General features: G+C 44.4%; 1 protein-coding gene across 10 annotated transcripts in view; it reads right to left on the bottom strand.

Annotated features, from left to right (window-relative positions):
- Positions 1 to 21736, bottom strand: part of FGFR2 (fibroblast growth factor receptor 2) — an 80432-nt gene that overhangs the window by 51789 nt on the left and 6907 nt on the right. For 5 of the 10 annotated variants that reach the window (XM_063163088.1, XM_063163087.1, XM_063163085.1 and 2 more), the window contains 3 exons: positions 8883 to 9149; positions 8071 to 8145; positions 1091 to 1260 (listed from right to left, as the gene is read on the bottom strand). In XM_063163088.1, coding sequence (XP_063019158.1) covers positions 1091 to 1260; positions 8071 to 8145; positions 8883 to 9149 — 512 coding nt within the window. The remainder of the gene's footprint in view (positions 1 to 1090; positions 1261 to 8070; positions 8146 to 8882; positions 9150 to 21736) is intronic. The other 5 variants (XM_063163091.1, XM_063163092.1, XM_063163094.1 and 2 more) reach the window with 2 other exon arrangements.

Below are 21736 nucleotides of genomic sequence, written 5' to 3'. Positions count from 1 at the left end.
GCTCCCCAAAAACACTGCAACCATGGGGGCACGGCAGTGGTGCAGGATGAGGGGCAGCCTCAGGACTCAGAACTGAGCTCTGTTTAGCAAAGACAATTAATTTGTGTCTGACAACGACAATTCATTTGTGTCTAACAACCATTGCAAGCCGCTCGGAGCAGCTCAGCACAAGCTCCAGGATGGGAATTCCAACCCTGACACAAGAGAACTGCCTTAGAAACTTCCCCTCTTGGGGGAGGAACTGCTGAGGTGTTGGGGACATGAGGAAACTGCTGAGAGAAGACCCAGACAGGAGGTGAAGGGGAGTGAGAAATGGCCATGCTTGAGCAGCAATTTGCCACCAAAGTCACGCACTGCCGGCTCCTTGGAGGAGAGGGATCAGATGACCGAATCCTGACTTCTGACCTGACCCAGGCAGATACCACAAGGTTAAAGGTCTGTGCACTAACACACAGAGCAAGCTGGCCTCCCTAAAACTCTCTCTTAATCAGTAACCACCAACTCAGAATAAGACATCTAATCTGAAGCTATTTAAAATTCAAACAAACCCTTCCAAGTAATTGCTGTTACTTTCCCCTCAAATTCTTCTTCCCATTTCAGTTTCACAGGCCATAAACTCTATAGAAAATAATAACTTTTGACTTCCAAGGCTTCCTTTATTAAACTGCCTTACACTCACCAAAGCGGATGGCCATGTTTTGAACAATGCAGCCAAAATTGAATAGAGAAAAACAGTCTTAATCTGCTTTGCTAAGTCAGTCTTTAGTTTTCCAAATACGTCTCTATAAATAATCCTTAGCTGCACTGCTAGGCTAGAAGCTTAAATTTCAGAAAAAAATAAATAATTAGTGCTCAGTAAGCGCCAAAGAAACCACCCACCCTTCCCCAGAAGAAAACAACCACCTCTTTTTACTTCCACGTTTGATCCAAAGCCATTAAAATATTTTCTGTTAACTTCAGCAAGTTTTTGGTAGGTTTTTGAGTTTTTTTCAGAGGGAGGAGGGCTGGATTTGGGTTGTTTGGTTGGGGTTTTTTTTTAAACAGCTTTGGTCAAGAAGAGAAACCACAGAACGCCGTGGTGAGCCCTTACCTTGTAGCCGCCAATGCGATGCTCCTGCTTGAACTCCTTCCCGTTCTTCAGCCAGCGCATGGTGGGCGTCGGGTTGCCCATGGCAGGGCAGCGGAACTTGACGGTGTTGGCGGCCGGCACGGCGTGGAGCCTCTTCTCCATCTTGTCCGTGTGTGTCCAGTAGGGCGCCCCTGTTCCAAAGGGACACGTCCAGAAACATCAGCACTGGGAACTGAGCTCCCCCTCCAGCCCCGCGCACGGGCGCGCAGAGCCGCAGGAACCCGCCGTCAGCACGGTTTGGAAAGAGCACAGAGTGGAGATCGGCTGCTGCAAGTGCCAGCCAGGGTTTTGCAAACGGCTCAGTCTGCTGCTCTGGGTGTTTAATTTGTGACAAAATTCCAATAATTAAGCAGACAACTTTTGTTTTGCGTACGTCAAGTAAGACACGGGCACCGGGTTTTCATCAGACACTTTGGACCTCAAGCTGAGTTACTGCAATGGTTCAAATTCAGAATTTTTGGCCTTCAGCTGTGAAGCCAGAGAGACCAAGAGAGAAAATGGCTGGAGGCATCAGCCCTTTACCCTTCTGTGAGAAGGGGGATAAAAACACCCACCAGTCTGACAGCAGCGAAAGGCTGCAGTGTGTGATGCCAAGGTGAACTGTGCATAGAAACCACAGAAATGTATTTACAAATGGAACATACTTCTGAAATCTTAACCCAAGCAGAGGAAACCAAACGAGTAAATGTGGATCACCAAAAGACATTTATCATTTTGGAGGGGTTTCCCACACTAATGAGCCTCCTGAAGTCCAAAGGGTCAGTGACATCCAAAACCATGGCATAAAGTGAGAGTGCCTCTCTCTCAACACACATTTTGGAGGTGATCATTTTCCCAGACCCTGACATGGCTCTCCTGGCTCTCCCTCACCCCCTGCCATGTCCTGGCCCAGCCTGTGCCCACATGAACATCATGACAAGCACATTTGTCATGTACCAGCAGAGGAAACACAGAAGAACAAAATTTACTGCTGCCCATATGTTTTTACCTTCACAGAAGTAAACTTGGACACACAGACCCAAAGACAAAGTTATCCCATGCTCTGGGTCCTTGCACAGCTTCATCTACATTTCTTAACGACTTCATGGCATTGCTTCAGTCATCTCACCATAACAGTTGTTTTTTTCTAAGTTAAAGATTCAAGATCTATTTAATAGTAGGAAACATTAATTTCTTTTACAATGGAGGTTTCCTGAAGCAAATCAGATTAGCATGGAATTTTTAGGACTAGAGGGGTCCAGAAAAATAACTCCATTTCTCTCAGCCCTGTTTCATTTCCTTCATTAGCAGGCCAACACTCCACTATAAATAAATTCTTCCGTTCCTCAAATATTTATAGCAGTTCTTACAATCAGTGCAAACTCAGAAATCCTGCTACCCCCCCTCTCTAAATAAAAATACAGCTGGACAGAAAATACAGGAATAAATCCTTTAACAAAGTCTCTCTCAGTATAAAGAAAACATTCTAAAAGCAAGTCCTATAATGATGCTATGAACGATAAGTTTGGGTTTTTATTTTGCCCGAAGTGGCAATTAGTGTTAAAATTAATGAAGTAGAAAAGAAAAGCAAATTTATGCATGTAATCAAAATAGAAAATCAAGTAACTATTGAAAATTTAAACTGCAACACTAAGAAATTGTTACACAGAGTAAAGTGAATTAGAGATGCAAGGAAAATCACTGTTAACATTATTTGCTAAAAGCAGAATCACATTAAAACAACAGAAGACTTTAAACAAAGCCAAGCAGAGGAATTAACTGCTACACGCAAGGGCCAAATTGCATTACAAGTACACCAGGCAAAGGCAGAATTACATGCTGGTACTGAGGGATTCAAAAGCTGTTTTCCCTGGACTCCTCAAAAGTCTCCCACTGCTGGGCCCTACTTGCAGCTCCCCCAAAGTCAAAGCAAATTGGGGCAGGTCAGAGACAACCAACCATCCAAACCAGTTGCATCAGCACCTCAGCCAGAGCAGAGGGCTGGCTTAGCCCCAGGTGGGTACTGCCAACCCAGCAAGGGTCACTCCTCACCACATCCATCACACCAACCTCTCTCACAGTGCAGGGCACACAGAGCTCACAGGCAGCCACTGTCAGCACAGCCTCTGAGCCACGAGCCCACCCAGGGCAAAGCTGCCCTGCAGCCCACGGGATGGAAGGGCCAAGCTCTGGGAAGCTCCCACCAGGCTGCAGACTGGGACCAGGGCACCGGAGTCAGCCAGGATGCAGCCACCAGCAGCTCCCCAAATAAAGCTGCTTCACACGGCCCGGTTTGTACTGTTATGGTCCGGCCCATCCTCTGGCTTTCTTGAAAATAACTATCCTTTCCATCAACAACCTGCTCCTGAAAATGCTCCAATACAACAAATGGACAGAGGGAAATCTCTTGACAGAGATGGGTGCAAAAAAGAGGCCGGGCAGATGCAGGCTGGAATGAAGAGAAGCAGCTCCATTTTGTGGAACGCCCCAGCATGGGAGAAAGGCCTGTTTGGAAAGCTTCTCCTCACACAACCCTCAGCATAACCTGCAATGCTCCTAAATTACAGGTCAGCTTGGAGAAAAACATGCAGACATCACATATGGAAAGCACCATCTGAAAATGCTTCAAGATATCCTACGTTAGGCAGCTCCTCAGCATGTTTAAGAGGAAAAGGCAGCAACATCACAAACCATCACACTTGCCCTCAAATTGTGCTTTCATTCAGTGATTGATCTGATCAACACACAGCTTTCTTCTTTATAGATTAAATCATCATAGCCTAAAACAACTTTTAGTGCTTCTATTTGTCTTGAGAGGAAAAACACTGAGCTTCACTGAAACTGATAATGAACAGTTAATGAGTACCAGGTGCTGACTTCTCTCACGGGCCACGTCCATCACATCCCATCACTGCCACCAGGACAGGTGATGTAGGTGCCACCACTGCTAAAAGTTCACAGTGACCACAGGGCAGACTCCAGCATGAAGCAGCAAGGAGCAGCAGGGGAACGGGTGGGAATTCCTGATTGCTCAGAGTTCTCATTAGTGAGGAAAATATCCTGCTGACCCACACTGCACACACATTACATCTAATCAGTCAAATCTCCTGCATGTGAAATTGAAATTAGGAAGCCCAGGGGACCACTTCACTTCAGGACTCTTCAGTTTTTATTTGGACTTCTCTAATACAAAGAAACACAAAAGTAGTCAACTCCAAGCCTGCCTGACAAGCTCCTCAAGCAGGCAATAGAGCGCCATAAGTGACCACATCAAACCCCTCCAAGGTTTGCAGTACTATTGTATTTGACCTTTAATTAAAAAACACTTCTAGGCAACATCCAATTTTTGCTGCTCCCCTGAGTGGGTTTCCACTCTACAGGATTTGATGAATTTGAACCTTGTTTCATCCTTTCTGAAACTCTTCAAGGCATGAAAGGAACAGCATGTGGATTACATTTAGATACTTTTTGTTCTTGGTGCCAATTTACCATTGCTTGGCCCAGAAGAAATTGTTTAAAGGGCGATAAGAAAAAAAAAAGTCATAAAGCCTCCAGTTGCCTGACCAGAATTCAAGGCAGAGCAGCAGCATCTTCAGGGCTACCCAGAGGTCTACAGAATAAATTAGTTGGTGGGCTTGCTTGCAACCACCACGACAGCTGCTGCCTTGCCAGTATCAGGCCAGGAGTATAGAAACCCCTCAAATTAGGGCTACCTCTCAAAATCTCAACAAGGACAAGGCAGTAAGCGCCAGTAATGTCTTTTCCATTGCTGCCAGAATGATGATCAGCACTTAAGCTTGTAAAAGCAAGTCCTTGGAGATGACCCTCCAAGAACCAAGCTAAGGCCCATCTTTAGGGTAACAAAGGGGAAATCTCGAGTTGCCAACAAAGGCGTTTTGTGGAGAAAGGGGACTGTTTTGCAGTGGAACCAATCCCGCACCTTCCCCACGAGCACTAATCCCTTCAACAAAAGCTGGAAGTAATAAAAAGCCATTCAGGATGCAGTCTGGAACAAATCTACCACAGTGTTTTTTCAGACAGTTAAAGTATCTGTCAAGCTGAAGGGACAGCAAACACAAAGTGAGATCTGCTCTGCGTGCCTCTCACTGAAAAATACACACAGGGCCAGTGGTCAAATGCACATGGTACACACCAGTGCCCTCCTCTCCCAAGGAGGAGCTGCTCCTCACATCTACAGAGTCACCTACAGCCTCCACTGACTCCAAGAGCAATTGTATTTTCTGGGCTGCCTTGAAAATTGCACTAGATTTCCTCAACAGCCTCTCCACCTGCATTCAGAAACCGTGGCCTCTGAAATATGTATCTGCAACAGAGGCAAAGAAAATAAAACAGCTTAAAAGAATACTTAGCAGGGCAAATAAAACAGCTCTAAAAGGTTTGTTTTAGTTTTAAGTATGCAGGAATGAGAATGCCAAGGTTCAGCTTCCTGTTGAAGGCACTACAGCCATTTCCTGCCTCATCTCATCATAATTAACATGCCAAGACAGCTGGACTTTATCAGAATTGTTTCATCAAAAAGCAACAACCTTTGAAGACTATGGCCTTTTGTTTCCATCAGTAAAGGCATAACCAGGCCAATTTCCATTGCTTATCCTTAATGATCACAGCTATAATTTGTATGCAAATTATCAGTTAAATCATTTGAGATCTGCAAAGCTCAAACCATGATTGAGGAAACACTTAAAGGACTTCTGTAGAAGAGCAGCAGCCAGGGACCACTGTGAGGTCATGGACTTTGCCAGGCTCAGCATCCCACAGGCGGGGAAGGTGAAGGGCATTTGGCCATTGTGTGCACTGCCCGCCCCACAGCACACCCAGCTCCTGGTTCACTCCTCCACCTGCCCTGTAACACAGTACCTTCAGTCACATGTGGCCTCCTGGATGTGATAGAAAACTTGGAAGAGGAAAAGAAGGATTACAAAGCACACCACACCAAGTCCCACCCCTGACTTCCACACATGGTTTGCCAAATTTCAACCCTCTTTCAGCAGCCCTGGATTAATCCAAGGGAGTTGCTGTGATGCAGCTTTTCACTGAGCACAGAATGCTTGGAGGGACGCGGTGCCACGACCCTTTAGTCATTGTCCTGCTTCCAGCTCAGAGCCTGGGAGGCTGTGCTGCTCTGCCAGCAGACAGTGGGCACCTCTTAAAGAGCAATCCAACAAGGAGTTGTTTCTGGAACGTTCTGCTCAGGCCCAAATCTTTCCTTTTCCAGTTTCCTCCCTCCCATCCCCACGGCATCCGCGATGTTTGAACGTTCCCGCCTGAGAGGCATCTTTCACTGAGAGCAGGGAAAGTGTGCTGGCCCCTGCTGCAGCACACAGCCCTGTCCCAGCAGATGGACACTGTCAAGGGCCTTTCACCAGCTCCCCAATCAAGATTGATTAACAGTAGCTTAAAATGATAGCTCGTTTTACAAGAACGTCATTAGCGCAACCGCTGGGCACTGCTCCCTGTGGCTGGAAGGACAGGAATCCTTCTGAGGCCATAACAGAGCACAGCTGCCTTGAGAATAGGTCCTTCACTTCTCCCAAAAGCCATTTATGCTCACAATGGATCACCAAAGCCATCACTGCAGACCAGAAGCACAATTGTCACCAAAAACGTCACAAGCCTTTTTCTGACCAATACCAGTACAGCTTTAAGGAACAGCAAACACCAGAAGTGTTTCCTAACAGGAATTTCTAACCATGGGTCCATCTCAGGGCAGAGCTAACACTGCCTGGATTGGTGAGTTTTGCCTAGACAACTTCTTTTAAAAGCAGTGTCCCTTTTCCAAGCTCTCCAATTCTCTTTGCCACTGCATTCCTCTGTCAGGGCAGCCTCCAGCTGCCTGATCTCAGCCCTTTCCAGAGGCACCTGTGCATCAGCCCAGGGTTAATCACACTAACAGATGGCAGAGGCCAAACAGGCAGCTAGGAACTTATATCACTTTAAATAGCATCTAATGTTTCACAGCTCCAGGCCGGGGGCAGCCGCACACAAAAGGCACAAACCCACTGGGGCAGCCCAAATCAGGCTGTGCCTCCTCACCTGGACACTGCTCCAAGCTGCAGCTCCTGACCAGGCTGAGCAGCAAACACACCCCCTGCCCACTGTGGGTGCTGCTCACTGACACCTCCCCCAAAGGATTTCTGTGCTCTCTCTGTTATTGAATTTACCAGGCACCAGTGACAGAAAACCACCAGTCATCGAGGGGGTTTTGCACAGTGCGTCAGGAGCCAATGTGAATTTTACATTTTTTTTTTTTTTCCTCTTAGAGAGTGCTCTATTTAGAGCTTATTAATAGCTTTATGAATTCTCTAAAGGGACGGAATTTAACGCATTCAGATAGGTCTAAGATTCTTTTAGCCCATTTTCATCACACATAAGTAGCATAAAATGTGGGTTTAGCATTGAATCGCCTTCTTTGCAACAAACCTTAAGGTCCTTTGCAGACAAAAGAACCTCATTGTCTCCAAATTCATCTTCCCTGGCGAGATTTCTGCTGAGATTAGGGATTTAAGGATTTTCCTCATTACAGCTTAATTTTTTAAAAAGTTTTCATATCACCTTTTAACAAAATGAGCTGGATCTTTGTTTCTTCTGTTGAATTTCTGCTCAGGTTCAGGAAAAGTTAGTTCATCTGTCAGAGTCTAAACCAGACAAAGACCAAACTTCGATTCAGAAAGAAAGGAAACTGCAGAAATGCCAGGAAGAAGGAAAAAAAGAAAGTACAGACCAGAAAAGCACGTTCAAAAGAATATTAGTTTATTTTTATTTTTCTTTTCCAAGTTATGAGCTACGAGAAACAGAAAACAGAGGAGGACAAGATACAAAGATATTTGACAGTACATGCAGTTAACAACCAAGAAGCTCTGAAGACAGGAGTGCAAGAGATGGGACAAAATTTTCCATGTGGATCTTGCTAGTGACTTCTGGCAGTGACTTCTGTTACTTACTCATCTGGTTGCTGTCATTCACAAAGTCCTCGGACCCATCATTGTCATCTTCATCATCCCCAGAGGAAAGAGCATCTGCACATTAAAAACAACCAAGTCTTTAAACCAGCCTATTTTTTTTTTACAGAAAAATAAATTGATAAGCTACATCTTAGACTGTATATTAAGAAGAACAAGTGTTTATGTTAGTTGTGCAGAAGCTAGAGAAAAGAAAATCCAGCCACAAAATCTGCCATTTCCATGTAAAATTGTAACAAAATTAGCTAATAGTCCTGAAGTGCTACAGAGTTTCCCAAGGGAGTTTGCTAATTGCAGAAATCTCTTTCTGCTTAATATTTTAACTTCTGTTACAGAAATGTAGTTGAACACAATTGAGCATCTCCAGAACAACTTGAAGGATGTCGAACACACTCTCTAAACTTGAAGGACATAGAACACACACTTTCCTCTTTTGATGCATGGGGCAAAAACCTGTATTCATTCTACTGGCTTTATCATCATCATCACAGCAACTCTGTCTAATTTAATCCTGTCAGATTAGCATAAAACAGATAGCTCTACAGCAACTGTTAATCTCTGTAGAGCCCATGGAGCAAAAGGGAGCAGATACAAACTGAGTCCATTTTAGGGTCAGGACAAGGAGAAAAATCCCCAAAAATCTGGGGATAAAATTTAAAATTTGGGGATCAAATTTACAGCTACAGAACTCAACTCACTGTGCCCTAGTGGACCGTTTCATATTAGCTCATAAAGCGTCTTAACATCCCATCTTACAGCTTCTGCATGCAAAAACCTGCGTTTGACTCACTCACCTGTAACATTTACAATGAAGTACAGAGTATCACTGTCTAGGGTCCTAACAGCAGTGCAAGCATAGAGGCCCGAATCTCTGGCTGTGGCATCCTTAATTTGTAAGTACTCCCCAATAATCACTGTCCTATTGTCGGGCCCCAAAGGGAGCCCATCCTTAGTCCAACTGATCATGACGGCGTCTCGCAATTGACAGCGCAACTCAAGCGTCTCTCCTGGAAGTGCTGAGTAAACATCTGGCTGAGAGATTTGGTATTTGGTTGGCGGCTCTGCGAAGGTGGAAGGAAAGGAGGAAAAAGTAGAAGAAAGAGAAGGGAAAGGAGAGAATTTCCAACACAGGTCAGTCAAGGCCCTTTTCATCCACGGAAATCAAGTTATGTTAAATTTTAAAAAAAAAGTTTCATCCAGATTAGCCCAGTGTTCTGTGTTGTTAAACTGAACCACATGCAGGTTATTTTCAAGAAGTTCACCAAAAGTGAAGCTCGGGCACTTTTGATCAGTGTCTTGGCATGTCCCTTGTCCCCAGCACCACACCAACATATGACACTTCTCATCGGTCACAGAGAGCAGGGGACAATGAGGGTTGCAGAACCTGGAGGCTTCAAAGGACTTGTAGGAGAAGGAGGGGTCAAAAGGCAAATCCATTTTCTGTCTTAGCATTTGGGTCCACAATTCCAATGAATAATTATCTTTCCCCACCCGATTTTATTTTAGGTTGCTTTTCAATTTTTAAAACCTGGGAAGTGCTGTTTTGAAACAGGATATCCAAAACCCCCTTCACTCACTAAGCTAATAACCATGAGTCCTACACACAGTATACATGATGCCTTTTATTTTTCTCCCTGTGCCCATCACAAAGTCTCTACATTTCCCTTCTGCACTACCAGCACTTCTCTCTCCATGGCAGTAACTTTTCCCTTTAAATTCTTTTCTGCTTCATTACTTATTTCACAACCTGTCCCAAGTGAACACAGCAGAAACCCAGGAGCACAGGCAAAGCTTTCAGAGTCGCAGTACGCGCAGAAGTCCCGAGCGCAATGGCTCATCCGTCGGCTCCCTCTGGTAACAAGAAGAATGTCAAACCACAGTCTTTTTCCAAAAAAAATCTTAGGAAAACTACATCTGCCTATAGTTACTTGGGCTTCATCCCTGCCTTGCAGGGCCAGCTCTCAGCAGGGGGAAAGAAGCAGCAGCCCCGGGCACTGCAGACTGTCTCCACAGTGCAGTGGGAAGGCTCAGCACACCTACCACGAGCTCAGGCTGTCCCACAGACAGGCACTGCTTCTGGAACTGGTGTGTCCCTACCACCACACTATCCCTGTCCCAAGGGCCTCGCCAAGGGAGGCAGGAATGGTAAATAAAGGAAAGAAGCACAGAGGCATCTTCTGTTTGCTCATGGGGAGGGTCAGAGTGCACAGACAGCTGCTCCCCACGCACCCCGGACACGTCCTGCCCTGCACAGGCACAACCTGTGTGCCCAGGAATAAATAAAACACCTCTCTGGCTGCTTGGGACTCTCAGGGAGCACTGAAAGGTGGCTCTTCAATGTCCACAATTCCTTCTAAGAATGCCAAAATCCTGAAACCAGTGCTCCTCCTCCTTGGGTTGTCATTTTTTGTATCACACTTTCAACAGGGCAGCCTGAAACAAGCACTACGTCCGAGCAGGGCTGGAGATGGGAGTTTGGAAATACTGAAGTTCTGTCAGTAGTTGAGTTTTCTGCAGCCCTGAAAGGAACAGAGAGTTGGACTTGATGGTCCCCATGAGTCTCTTCCAACTTGAAATATGATTCCATGAGCACCAGAAGGGTCCAGCACGGTGGGGGACTTTAGGTATCAGGTTCTACTGAAGGACTTGGAGACTCAATTTTCCTCCCACTCATCCTGCAATTCTGTCATCACAGGAATGTGCCCTATCAAAGCTTCTCCTGCCTTTTTCATTAGGGCAAACATGTTTTCCCAAAGAACAGTTTTGACACACACACACACATCAGGGTGGCACATGAAACCCATCCCAACACAACCAGTTACAGAGACTGTAAAGCTTCTTGGATTTAGATTTTATAATGAGGTCTCTAAACTTTCCATCATGCCGAGTTCCATCTCAAGAGTCTAGGACATGCTCCAATACAGATTTATACCTCTTATAAACTAATTCAGTCTTGCTGATATAATCACGAACCCACAGGTCTGCAATGCAGGTGTTTCACTGAGTGCTACATTACGCTCTTAGAAACAGAATTTCCAGAAGAGGCATGGGCTCCTTTCTACATATATTTCATCATAGTAATGAGTGTGTTAGAGTCTGCTTGAGAATTTTTTTAATTAGATTTTACTGTCAAATAAAAAAGGTACCTGATGGCAGTTACCTAATTTACTTTGAAGCTAGTAAGAATTCTTTGTAATGCTCTACCTGCAAAAAAATTTCTTGTACAAAGTTGAGACTGTGCCAGCAATGTACTGGAGTCTAAAAATGTCTGTTTAAACTTCTTTAAAAGCCACCTTGGGTGATGATACCTCAAACCTCCTTTAAGTGCATTAGAGCCTTCTGCAGAACAGTGCCAGGAAACTCACAGGATGAGCCCACACACAATTAAAAGGAAATGAAAATGAAAATAAATTTTTAACATCACATCCCTGATTTCATCTCTTTTTAAACCACTAACTCCAAATTTGCACTGAGTCTTTCAACACAAGTCCAAATCCAAACTTAAGAACAGTAATTAGTTTCAAAACTACAATTTAAAAAAATTCCTTTTACAAAGAAAATCACTGGTACACTAAAGGAAAAACAAGTTTCAAACGGGTATTAGCATTTGGTATATATTATCCTCCTCCATTTCTTTCTCTTTAGAGTATCAGGGAAGATGCAGCAAAGTGTTGTCATGATATAATGAAGTCATGTTTGGAAATTGTGAGTTATTTCAGGTAAGCCTTTGTGTTGCCAAACTAGAATGTAGCAGCACTTAAGACTGTCACTTTTTATAATGTTTGCCTATAAACTTTTTTCCAGTGTGGGTTTGAAATGATGCCCAAAAGCAAACAGAGAACAGGTGGGATTCCGAGGCATGAATCCACCAACAGCTTCACTGCGAAACTCAACCAGTTCAAACTGTTCAGAAATTCAGCACATAAACAACCTATGCTGCAAGTTAACTCTCCCTGGGACACTACACAAGGATTTTTTCGCTGCTCTGAAATTTAGGGACAAATTTTGAGCTCATGTCCATGCTGTACCATCAAACCAGCGGCTCCCCTGTGGCTGACAGCAGGGTTCTGTCCCTGCTCCACAGGGAAGGTTTGATAACCTGCTATCACATCCAGCTCCTCCAGCCCTCTTGGAAGCTCAGCCATCACCACAGGGCTGTGAACCAGCCCTTTGCTGGGTTTGTCAGGTTAGATATGAAGAAGTTTCTACAATGAGGGTGGCACTGGCACGAGTTGCCCAGAGAGGTGGTGGATGCTCCATCCATGGAAACATTTCAGGCCAGGCTGCTCTGGCTGAAGATGTCCCAGCTCATTGCAGGGAGCTCCAAACCATCTAAGGAGGCACAGGATTCCTTTTTAAGCAAATCCTGTAACTGTGGCATTTGGTTCCTCCTGCAGAGGTGACCTACGTGACGTGAATTACACCTGTCACCCCTTAGAACACCAAACAAGGAACATGCAGAATGACTCTGGGTGTTCTCAAAACACTGCAGGACAGGGGACACTGCTTCTGCTATTTTCTGCTCTCAGCCACATCCTTATTGATAACAGTGGTGCACACAATGTATTTAAACTTTATAGGTGGAGCTGTTGAACAATACCGCCGTGGAAAACCGAGCTGCTGTTAAATAAACAGCTGTGAACTTTTTCTCTGCCTGCTCACACAGCCTCACAGCATGGTTTAAGCCATCCAGCCACCAAGTGGGGTAAAGACTGTTTGCATAAAAGCCGTGACCACAATAGAGGACTGGGGACACTCTGACTGCTCTATTTCAGATGATTAAGATATGCAATTGTATTCCAAATCACGTTTCTGTTCCAAATTCGGTCACTGAGAGGTTTACACTTCCTTAGGTTTAAAAATTATTATTATCATAATTATTAGTCTCCATTTACTAAAAAGTTAACAAAGAGCTGCTTATCTTAAGTCTCAAGTCATTTAGTTACTTAGTTACAGAGCCAAATAATGAAACGATCAGCTAATAGCTAGCCCCAGCAAAGATTCTCACACAACTCTCCAGAACACAAAAGCCTCAGACCCCATCAAGCCACTTTCACTTCAAAAGGCTTTAGTAAATAACTAAACACTCACCACAGTGTGCCCAGAAGGGTCAACAGACCTGACCTGTCAAGAATCCAAGAGGTTCATTGCAAAATTGAATGTCCCAACAGGGAACACCAGGCTGCCAACCACCACCACCGCTGCTTCTCCTGCCCCTCCTCATGGTTCTCCTGCCATTGAGGGAAGTCCAGCAAGACCACACTGGATGAACAACATGCAATGGGGATGTCAAATAGGTCTCATGACTTTGCAAGCCAAGCCCGAGGCTTTAGGAGGCTGCAGGAGGCAGCCCAGGTATCACCAGTCAGGTGTGCAGCCTTCCCTCCCACCTCCCAGAGACAAGCTGATGTGATTATCCCTTAATTTAAACTGGCAGACCATTATCAAGAGCATCTCCATGCCCTCTTCTGACAATGGATGATAAAATCAGCCTGCAAAAGACACAGCCACCAGTTTAAGAATGCAGAGAGTCATTCCTGGCCATGGTGACCACCTCCCATTAGCCAACGGCAAAACAAAGGCTCCTCAGACAAAGGGGCACAAAACAGTGTTTGCAATTCATCCATCAGCTGCTCCAAAGGCACTGCATTCCTGCTGTCCCATTTGTACTGCCACTATCAGCCAGCTGCCAGCTCTGCCCAGCTCTGCCTCTGCCAGGCACCATCAGGAAGTCTCTGTTCTGATAAAACACTTTCCAAATTGCTACAGTTCCTCCCATAATTTTAAAACACTAACAATTCATTGTTTTTTAAATCCCTTGTCCCTGAAAAAGACTCCAAAGACCAAGAATCATTTCCCCCCATCTAATGTATAAAATCATTAGTTGCTCAAATCTGATTAAAAAGATCTGGGCCTTGTAGAAAAGCTTCAACACAAAACTTGAAAGAGCTATCCATGATAGTTACAAACATAAATATGTAGCAGATTCTACATCTTTACTTGTTCCCTTAACAGAAACTCCTGGGCTGCTCTATTTGACAGAGTTTCACAAAACAAAGGGCCAGATTCTCCGAAATAACTTTTTCCTGGCATGTTCATTAGTATTGTCATCCTTGTAGAATAAGGACATAATCATCTGATGGTAAAGAAATGAAACCAGACCAAAAAAATAAAAAATTACGTAAGGAACAGGAATAATCCTCTTGCCCTGGAAATTAACATTTGCAAAAAAAAGTTGCCACATCATACATGGCTGGTGCTCCAGCAAGTGTTGAGCTTCCAGCCACACTGACCTGGACCATGTCAACTCCTACTGAGTGCTACATATACTAAAACCGTCTAAAAAAAAGTGAATCTCCTCCAATTGCAATAACTTGCCAATGTCATCATGGGTAAGGGAAAATATTACACTGCACTATATCTTGTTTTCCTAAGCTTTGAAGGCTTAGAAAAACAAAAAATTCTGGTGAGCAACAAAGCGTTTTGCCACTTGTGGACTCCGTGGACAAGAAAAAATCTCTGCTAAAATCAGAAATTATCCCCATGTGATTATATCCCATCTGTCTTGGGTCAGCAGGGAACAATCCCCAGGCAGCATCTGGCTCTGGCTGCAGCCACCCAAATCTCATCACAGCCAGCAGAGGAGGGCAGTGGGACCAAACCTCGCGAGGATTTTGGTTGACACAGGGTGAGGGACATGAAAAGTTTCATCAGGGCTTTGACCAAGCCAAGCAGTTGGGTGGATGTGTCTCACCCACCGCCTGGTTAAGGAAAGATTCATTCCCAAAGAAAAATAAATTATACTTGTCTAGGCTTCGTGAAGAGATGAAAAATTCCTACAGCTCGTAGCCTGCTTGCTCCTACCTGTCTTTATAGCCGTGGTTGTTGGTTACGGCTGCACAAGCTGCGTCAAAATCGCCGAGTATCACATGCTCCTGGGCTTGGCCCCGTGCTCTGTGCTGCTGGAAGCCAGGCCAGGGAAGACTCAGAGCATGCCAAGTTCAAAGTAAACAGCAGAGAGACCAGCGAGGCCACCTCCTGCTGCTGGGAACTGCCCTGCCACTTCTTCCTGTTCGTCCCATTGCGCACGGGCTGCTCCTTGCGGGACGAAGGGTTCTGCACACAGCAGCACCACAGCAAAGCACCAGGATGGCTTCTGCACCAAGACTTGGCAACCAAGGAGGGAAAGAGCACCCCCAACCTTGAGAAGCCACACCAAACCCCCTAAAATCACTGTGCTGCCTTCTGTAATTTCATCCGTTTGATGAGAAACTAAAGGTCATCTTCAGGATGTGAATGCTTGGTTCCAGCATTCACCAAATCTTGACCATCTTGCACCAGGATGGCTTCTGCACAAACTTGGCAACCATGGAGGGAAAGAGCACCCCCAACCTTGAGAAGCCACACCAAACCCCCTAAAATCACTGTGCTGCCTTCTGTAATTTCATCCGTTTGATGAGAAACTAAAGGTCATCTCCAGGATGTGAATGCTTGGTTCCAGCATTCACCAAATCTTGACCATTTTTGTTCAAGTCATAAACTACACCATCTGCTTTAAGTAACAGAGTGGGAGTCTCTCTGCTAAGTGAACTGAGAAGTACAACAAACCTAAGACACATGTAACACAATCTCAAAAATAATTAACTGCTCTTCAAACTCATTACAGAAGAGTCTTCTCATGTAATCTATTATACAATACAAAGGGGAAATGAATCACGTTTTGCCAGAACCTCAAATGAAAAGCTGAAAAAAAAAATTAATCTTCTCTTTCTAAAAAAGCAGAATTTGAAACTAGGAACATTTTCTTATTGTTTCTTCTTTCAGCAAGAGCAGAATTTCAAATCTCCCTGACTGAACTCTACACATAACCAAGTGGCAGAGCAATTAAACCAGCTCCTGTTGTTCAACCCAGCCTTAAAGTGTGCTTGGGAAAGGCTCCATAATAAGATCTACAGCCTTGGGAAAGCGTACCAGCACGTATATTTGGTTGCAAAAGGTTTTTCTTGGGCTTAGTATTTTCTTCCATCTATTCCAATCTGTAGCACTTTTTCAGATTCTTTATTTGCATTTCAAGAGCAACATAAAACCTGAACAGAACGTAGCATAGATCCAAACATAAAAACAGAACCTTCTTCTTCTAGGTTTGCCAAAGTCCATCCTCAAGACTATTACTGCTCAATGTGCAAAAGAAATAAATTACAACTGGGAGGTTAAAAATTGCACAATTCAATGTTGCAGTGTTAGTTCTGGATGCAGAGAACATCTATTCAGATTCCCTACAAGCAAGTCAGCAGTTGTTTCTTTTGTACACGGTCCCATTTTTACTTGACTATACAAATCCTCTTAATTTTAGCAGCTCGTCTGGAAGTCTCATCTTGCCTGTTCCCCCGAAATCCATCTCCCCCCACTTCCTAAAGCGGGATTTGAAAATAGGCACTGGAAACAATATCCCCAAAACATCCTCTCAGCATTTTTGAGAGTCCCATCCACAACACACAGGGGTATAAACCACGGGATATTCTCCAAACACTTCAAAGCCTCGAGGCATTCCAGGCTCCCTTTCAACCCAGAGCAATATTTAGGCAAGAGGCATCACAGCTTGTTTAATTCCAGCTCCACACAGAGGACAGTCTCCAGTGGGGACAAAGAAAGAGCAGCACAAGCCCTGAAGTGAGAAGCCAGGCTGGCTACCTGCCCTTCCAGGTGGCACACAATGCTTCACCTGAAATTCCACTCACCTCCATCACTCCTGATGGCACCACTGGCTCCTGGGCACTTTGCCATATTAATGGAAGAGTGTTCAGACCTTCTGAATAGCCAGGAGAGCTATTACTGAGCTGAGGTTCACTGCAGATTTATTGGAGAGTCTCCATGTTAATCCTGCACGGCTGAAATACCTGTGCTACCCTGCTGAGTAAACAATATCAGGGAAATCTGGGTACTTCAATACTGTAGTATCTCAACAGCACTGATTTTCATAAATAAACAATGTTTAACAGAACCATGCTCAAGAACTACTCCAAATTTGAACTAGGTGTGAAAAATTATTTTCAAGAACTGTCAGGTGGCATTCAGGATTAGATGTCATGTTACTTTCCTTGAAACAAATTAAATATTGCAACACTGAGCAAGGCACTTTCCAAACTTGCAAAGCCAGTCTCCCAGAGCAGGTTCTGCTCCTGCCCAGCAGCAGGTCCTGCCAGCAGCTCACCTCTCCACACAGCCCATCCTAAAGGAAGCCTAGCATGACTTTTTCTACCCCACAACTTTTTATTACAGTTTAAAAACTAAGTTGTTGCGTGGTGTTCTGATCAATTTCTGTCGGTCCAACCACACTGGAACCTCCTACAGCCTTGTTCTCTGGTGGGTGCAGCCCACCAAGGCATCCCCAGCCACAGCATCCCACTCCAACCCCACTCAGAATCAGACACAAATCCCCTGGGAGAAAGCCTGAGATGTCACCAAACTCTTTTCCTACCTTTTCCTTCCACATAACAAAACTCTATTCAAAATAGAACAGCTAAGAGGGAAAAAAAAAAAAAATCAAGTACAACCAAACTATGATTTTCTTGTTCTCAGCCAGCCTCTCATGCTCATTTTTCTCCCTTCCCGTCCTCCAACACATTTCCCTTTCCAGTAAACCCTCACAAATGCAAGCCATTTCTTTGGTACAAAGGAATTTTCCCCTCTTCCCAGTTGTTGTGGCTTTGCTTGACAGGGTCAGTGTCCCAAACTGATGAGCCAGTTCTTTTGTGGGGGAGGAAAAGCAATAATTACACACAACCTGCAACGTGTGAGGAGGGGAATGAAAGTAGGTCAGGTCTCAACTCCTCAGCTTCACTGGGGTTCACCAAATGCTTTCACTTACAGTCACTTTAAAAATACAATTAAAATAATAATAGCACAGCAAGTGAACAAAGCAGCACTGTAGAATTCAGCTTTCTGTCCCTTTCTTTGATATGGATAATTGCATTTGTGTGGTGACAAGAGGCACAAAAACCTGAACCAGCAGAAAATGATGCCCACACAACACGTCCCAGTATCAGGTACTCTGATATTCAGAAGTCCAGGAAAAACAAAACCATAAAAAAGGGTTCTTTGGAAAAAAAAAAAACCACCAAAGAAACCACCAGTGATAATTAAGAGATGGGAAAGGACAATCTGGAGACATACATAATCAGTTTATGAATTATAAGATGGTTTTGAAAGTTTAAAAAAAAAAAATCCACATTAAAAAAAAATCCACTGCTCTTACAGAATCTTGTTTTGCAACTGTCCTGGTTGGGAAGCACAGTCCCCAAGGAACAAATGCCAAGGCAGTTCTGCTGACGCTCCCAGCCCCGACTGAAACCCGAAGGGCCAAACTTCCAGAACAGCTCTGGCACTCCCAGCGCACGTTTCGTAATTATAACAGGAGCTGTTGGCTGCTGAACTCCTGCAAATCTGGTCCTTATTTAAGATCTGACTCTCACAAAGTCGCTCCAGAGTTGCTCAGTTGCTCCAGCTTCTCTTTCAATCAGCCTGAAAGTCAGTTTAGTCGCGGGTACTGCAAGACGGCGGCTGCGATTTGGGGAGCGTGCTGCGCCAAATCTCCCCAAAAAAACCCACTGCAAACACACCCTGCAGTGTGCTGAACCCCAACCCAAAGGCCTCAGCTCCAAATCAGTCCCCAAATTGCTCAGAGGATGATTTTACACTGGGAGGCTCCGTGCCAAACCAAATACTGCCCTGTTTCCCACCACCAACACACAAATCAGTGTCCTCTGCAGAAGGTGCTCCCACTTGTCCAGCTGGGATTCATGGTCCCTTTTCAGCCTGAATTTTGCACTTCTTTAATTACACTGAAATAAATTTTCTCCCCTAGTCAAACCAGGTGTGCTATTACACACAGACAAGATACAACTTGCTGAAGTGGGTGATGGTTCTTTTAAAAACACAAGAGTAAAACTGCTCAGTAGCGCTGCTTTGAAGAAAGTCTCTTTTACTCTAAAGCTTCAATTTTTAAGAGTCGCACAATGTTAAAAACTTGAAAATCTGAAACTTCCAATACAGAACTTTTCTCTATAAATGACAGAATAGCTCAGTATTTTTCTAGCATTCCCATCCGATCCAAAACTAAATACTCATTTTAAGAAAACACTAGTCTCAGAATGTTTTTGTTTAAAGTCATTTAAAGATCATTTCTAGTGAAGCTGGGAAGCTGGATATAGAAATAAGCTCATTAAGGACTACGCTATGGTTATTATTAAAACATCACAATAGTCCATCTTCTCATGCATACACAACCTTGCATAACTGGAGATGTCAGCATTTTCATTGTAAATTCTGCTTTCAGAGGTTTCAAACTTGCCTGTAAAAAAGCTGCTATGGCCTGAAATTTGTTGCTATTTCACTGCCAAGGAAGAACTATTTTAATATTAGGAAACTATGCATTCATTGGAGTCGGCCTCTGGTTTGGGGTTTTATCTATACAAGTGGGTTAAAAAAGAGAAGAAAAAGATTAAAAAACCTCACAACTCAGCATCTTTGAAAGTCTTCTGGCTCCAAAAAAAAAATCCCAAAAAACCAAACCCTCACTAAAGGAATCAAATTCCCAAAAGTTAATAACTATTATTCTCCTTCAAAAAGCTTCAGCTGTATGGCAGATAAGCCTAAAACATGCAATTATTTCTGCTACTTTGCAAAAGAGTAGCCACACTGAGAGACTACCAACTCCCAGTGTCTCATCAACACTGACTGTAAATAACAACCCTACCCATGTCCAATTAGTTTGAAGCTCAAGACCATGCCCCTGCTAAAGGGCTGCAGATTTTAAACACAGAATGGACACATTAAGACTGATTTAATCTGGCTGCTTGTACAATTCCCCAGAATCTCAGCTAGCAAATCCTGTCCTGGGCCAAATAACTTACTGAACCAGATCCCTGAAAGGGCAGCCAGCCCTCACCCGAAGCTGTGGGGATGTCACATTCCTCCATAATGGGCTTTAATAATTGCCCTTCCATGAAATAAAATTAAAAGGAAAAGAAATTAAAAAGATAAAGCCGACTCTGATTTAACTAATAGGTTTGAATTCTTAATTTAACTCGCAGATATCAAAGCCGCTGTTCACGTTTGAAAAAGAAAAAGCCAAATAAAACAGCCCAAAGGGAACCCTGGGTGAACCATTTGCTTTCTTTTTTTCCTACCAAACCAGGAGCAGCATTCTGGCGCTCTGTCCCAGGAAAATGATGGATGTGCAGGGTCCCCCCAGCCCTGTGACCTCTCAGAAGGGTGGCGCTGGCTGGGGATGACCCATGGGGACACCAGGTTGGGGAGTGGGACAGGGGACATCCCACCACCACAGCATCCCTCCTCCACACACTGGAGACCTCACAAAATCCCACATCCTGACCCAGGCAGGGCACAGCAGCTACAGAAGGATCTCCAAGTGGACAGGGCTGACCACAGGTGACATTAACCTTTAAGAACTGCCAATATTTTCACAAAAATGAAGGTACGTTGCAAATATGACTCAGCATTTTTGCAGAAAGGAAGGTGCTGTGCTGAACATACCTATTTTTGGATGTTGTTTAGTGTGAGCAAGTGGTTATGACTGAGTAAATCCCATAGAAAAACCCATTATTCACTTCCACCATAAGCACACATCACCCCTTAAAGGGGATCTCTCCCCTTCCCTGCTGCTCCTGGGAACCTCCCAAATTTAGGACCATTCTGAACTACTGTGTTTTCCACAGGACACAGAAATAGGCTGTCCCTTGTGGAAAGCTCAAATTAATCATTTGAAATTTGACCTAAATTAAAAGAATTGAAACGCGTCGTCACCACACCGGGCAGGGGCTCCGAGTGGGTGCTCCAAGGACGGTGTCAAGGCATTGCAGGAGGGTAAGAGACCAAATTAGCTCCCCAGCAGGGTGATAACACACAGCCTGGGCAAGGGGAGGTCAAGGGAGAGCTCACTATTTATCAAATATCTGTCTAAACTAATTATTCAGTTCACAAAGTAAGCCTTGAGCCCGTGTGTGCGGTCAGAGCCCTTGTGAAACGCTGGCTATCATCAAAGGCCTGGGCACACACAGGCTCAGAGAATGCTGCCTTTGTGCACGCTGGGGGAGGCTTGTTTCTAAATGTTTAAAAGCAGGAAAAGTCCCTCTGCTCCCCTAGGACGAAAACATGTATGCAAACAGTTGGTGTGAGATATAATCTGAGCGCTGACAGTCCCCACAGAAGTCCTACAGGTCCTGTTTCTGCTCACACAGCTCAAGAGCCCCGGGTTTGGCCATCACTGCTGGGGAACAAAGCACCACAGCTGAGATCCACCACGCTCAGGATCCCACAGTGCCAGCACCAACATCACCACTCACGATGGATCAAGATGCCATTTTCAGTGTAAACACTTTCATGCAGACCAGAGTGATACCCCATGGTCGCAGAGGGAGATTTATTTACTCAAGAGTGACTGAGAAGAGCCAAAAAGCACAGCACCCCCTTAATGCATGACATCTTGCACATATCCACCAGCTGATTACCCTGTTAGATAAATACTGCTTGAACTAAAGCACATGCTTCGGTACTTTTTATACATAGCCAGACACGCTGAAGAAAATTATTTCAAAAGATCCTGAAGTTGCACATAGATGAGAGAAGG

This window comes from Melospiza melodia, chromosome 9, assembly GCF_035770615.1.
Source record: "Melospiza melodia melodia isolate bMelMel2 chromosome 9, bMelMel2.pri, whole genome shotgun sequence".
In the NCBI taxonomy this organism is placed as follows: domain Eukaryota; kingdom Metazoa; phylum Chordata; class Aves; order Passeriformes; family Passerellidae; genus Melospiza; species Melospiza melodia.
This window is presented reverse-complemented; position numbering and strand designations above follow the sequence as displayed.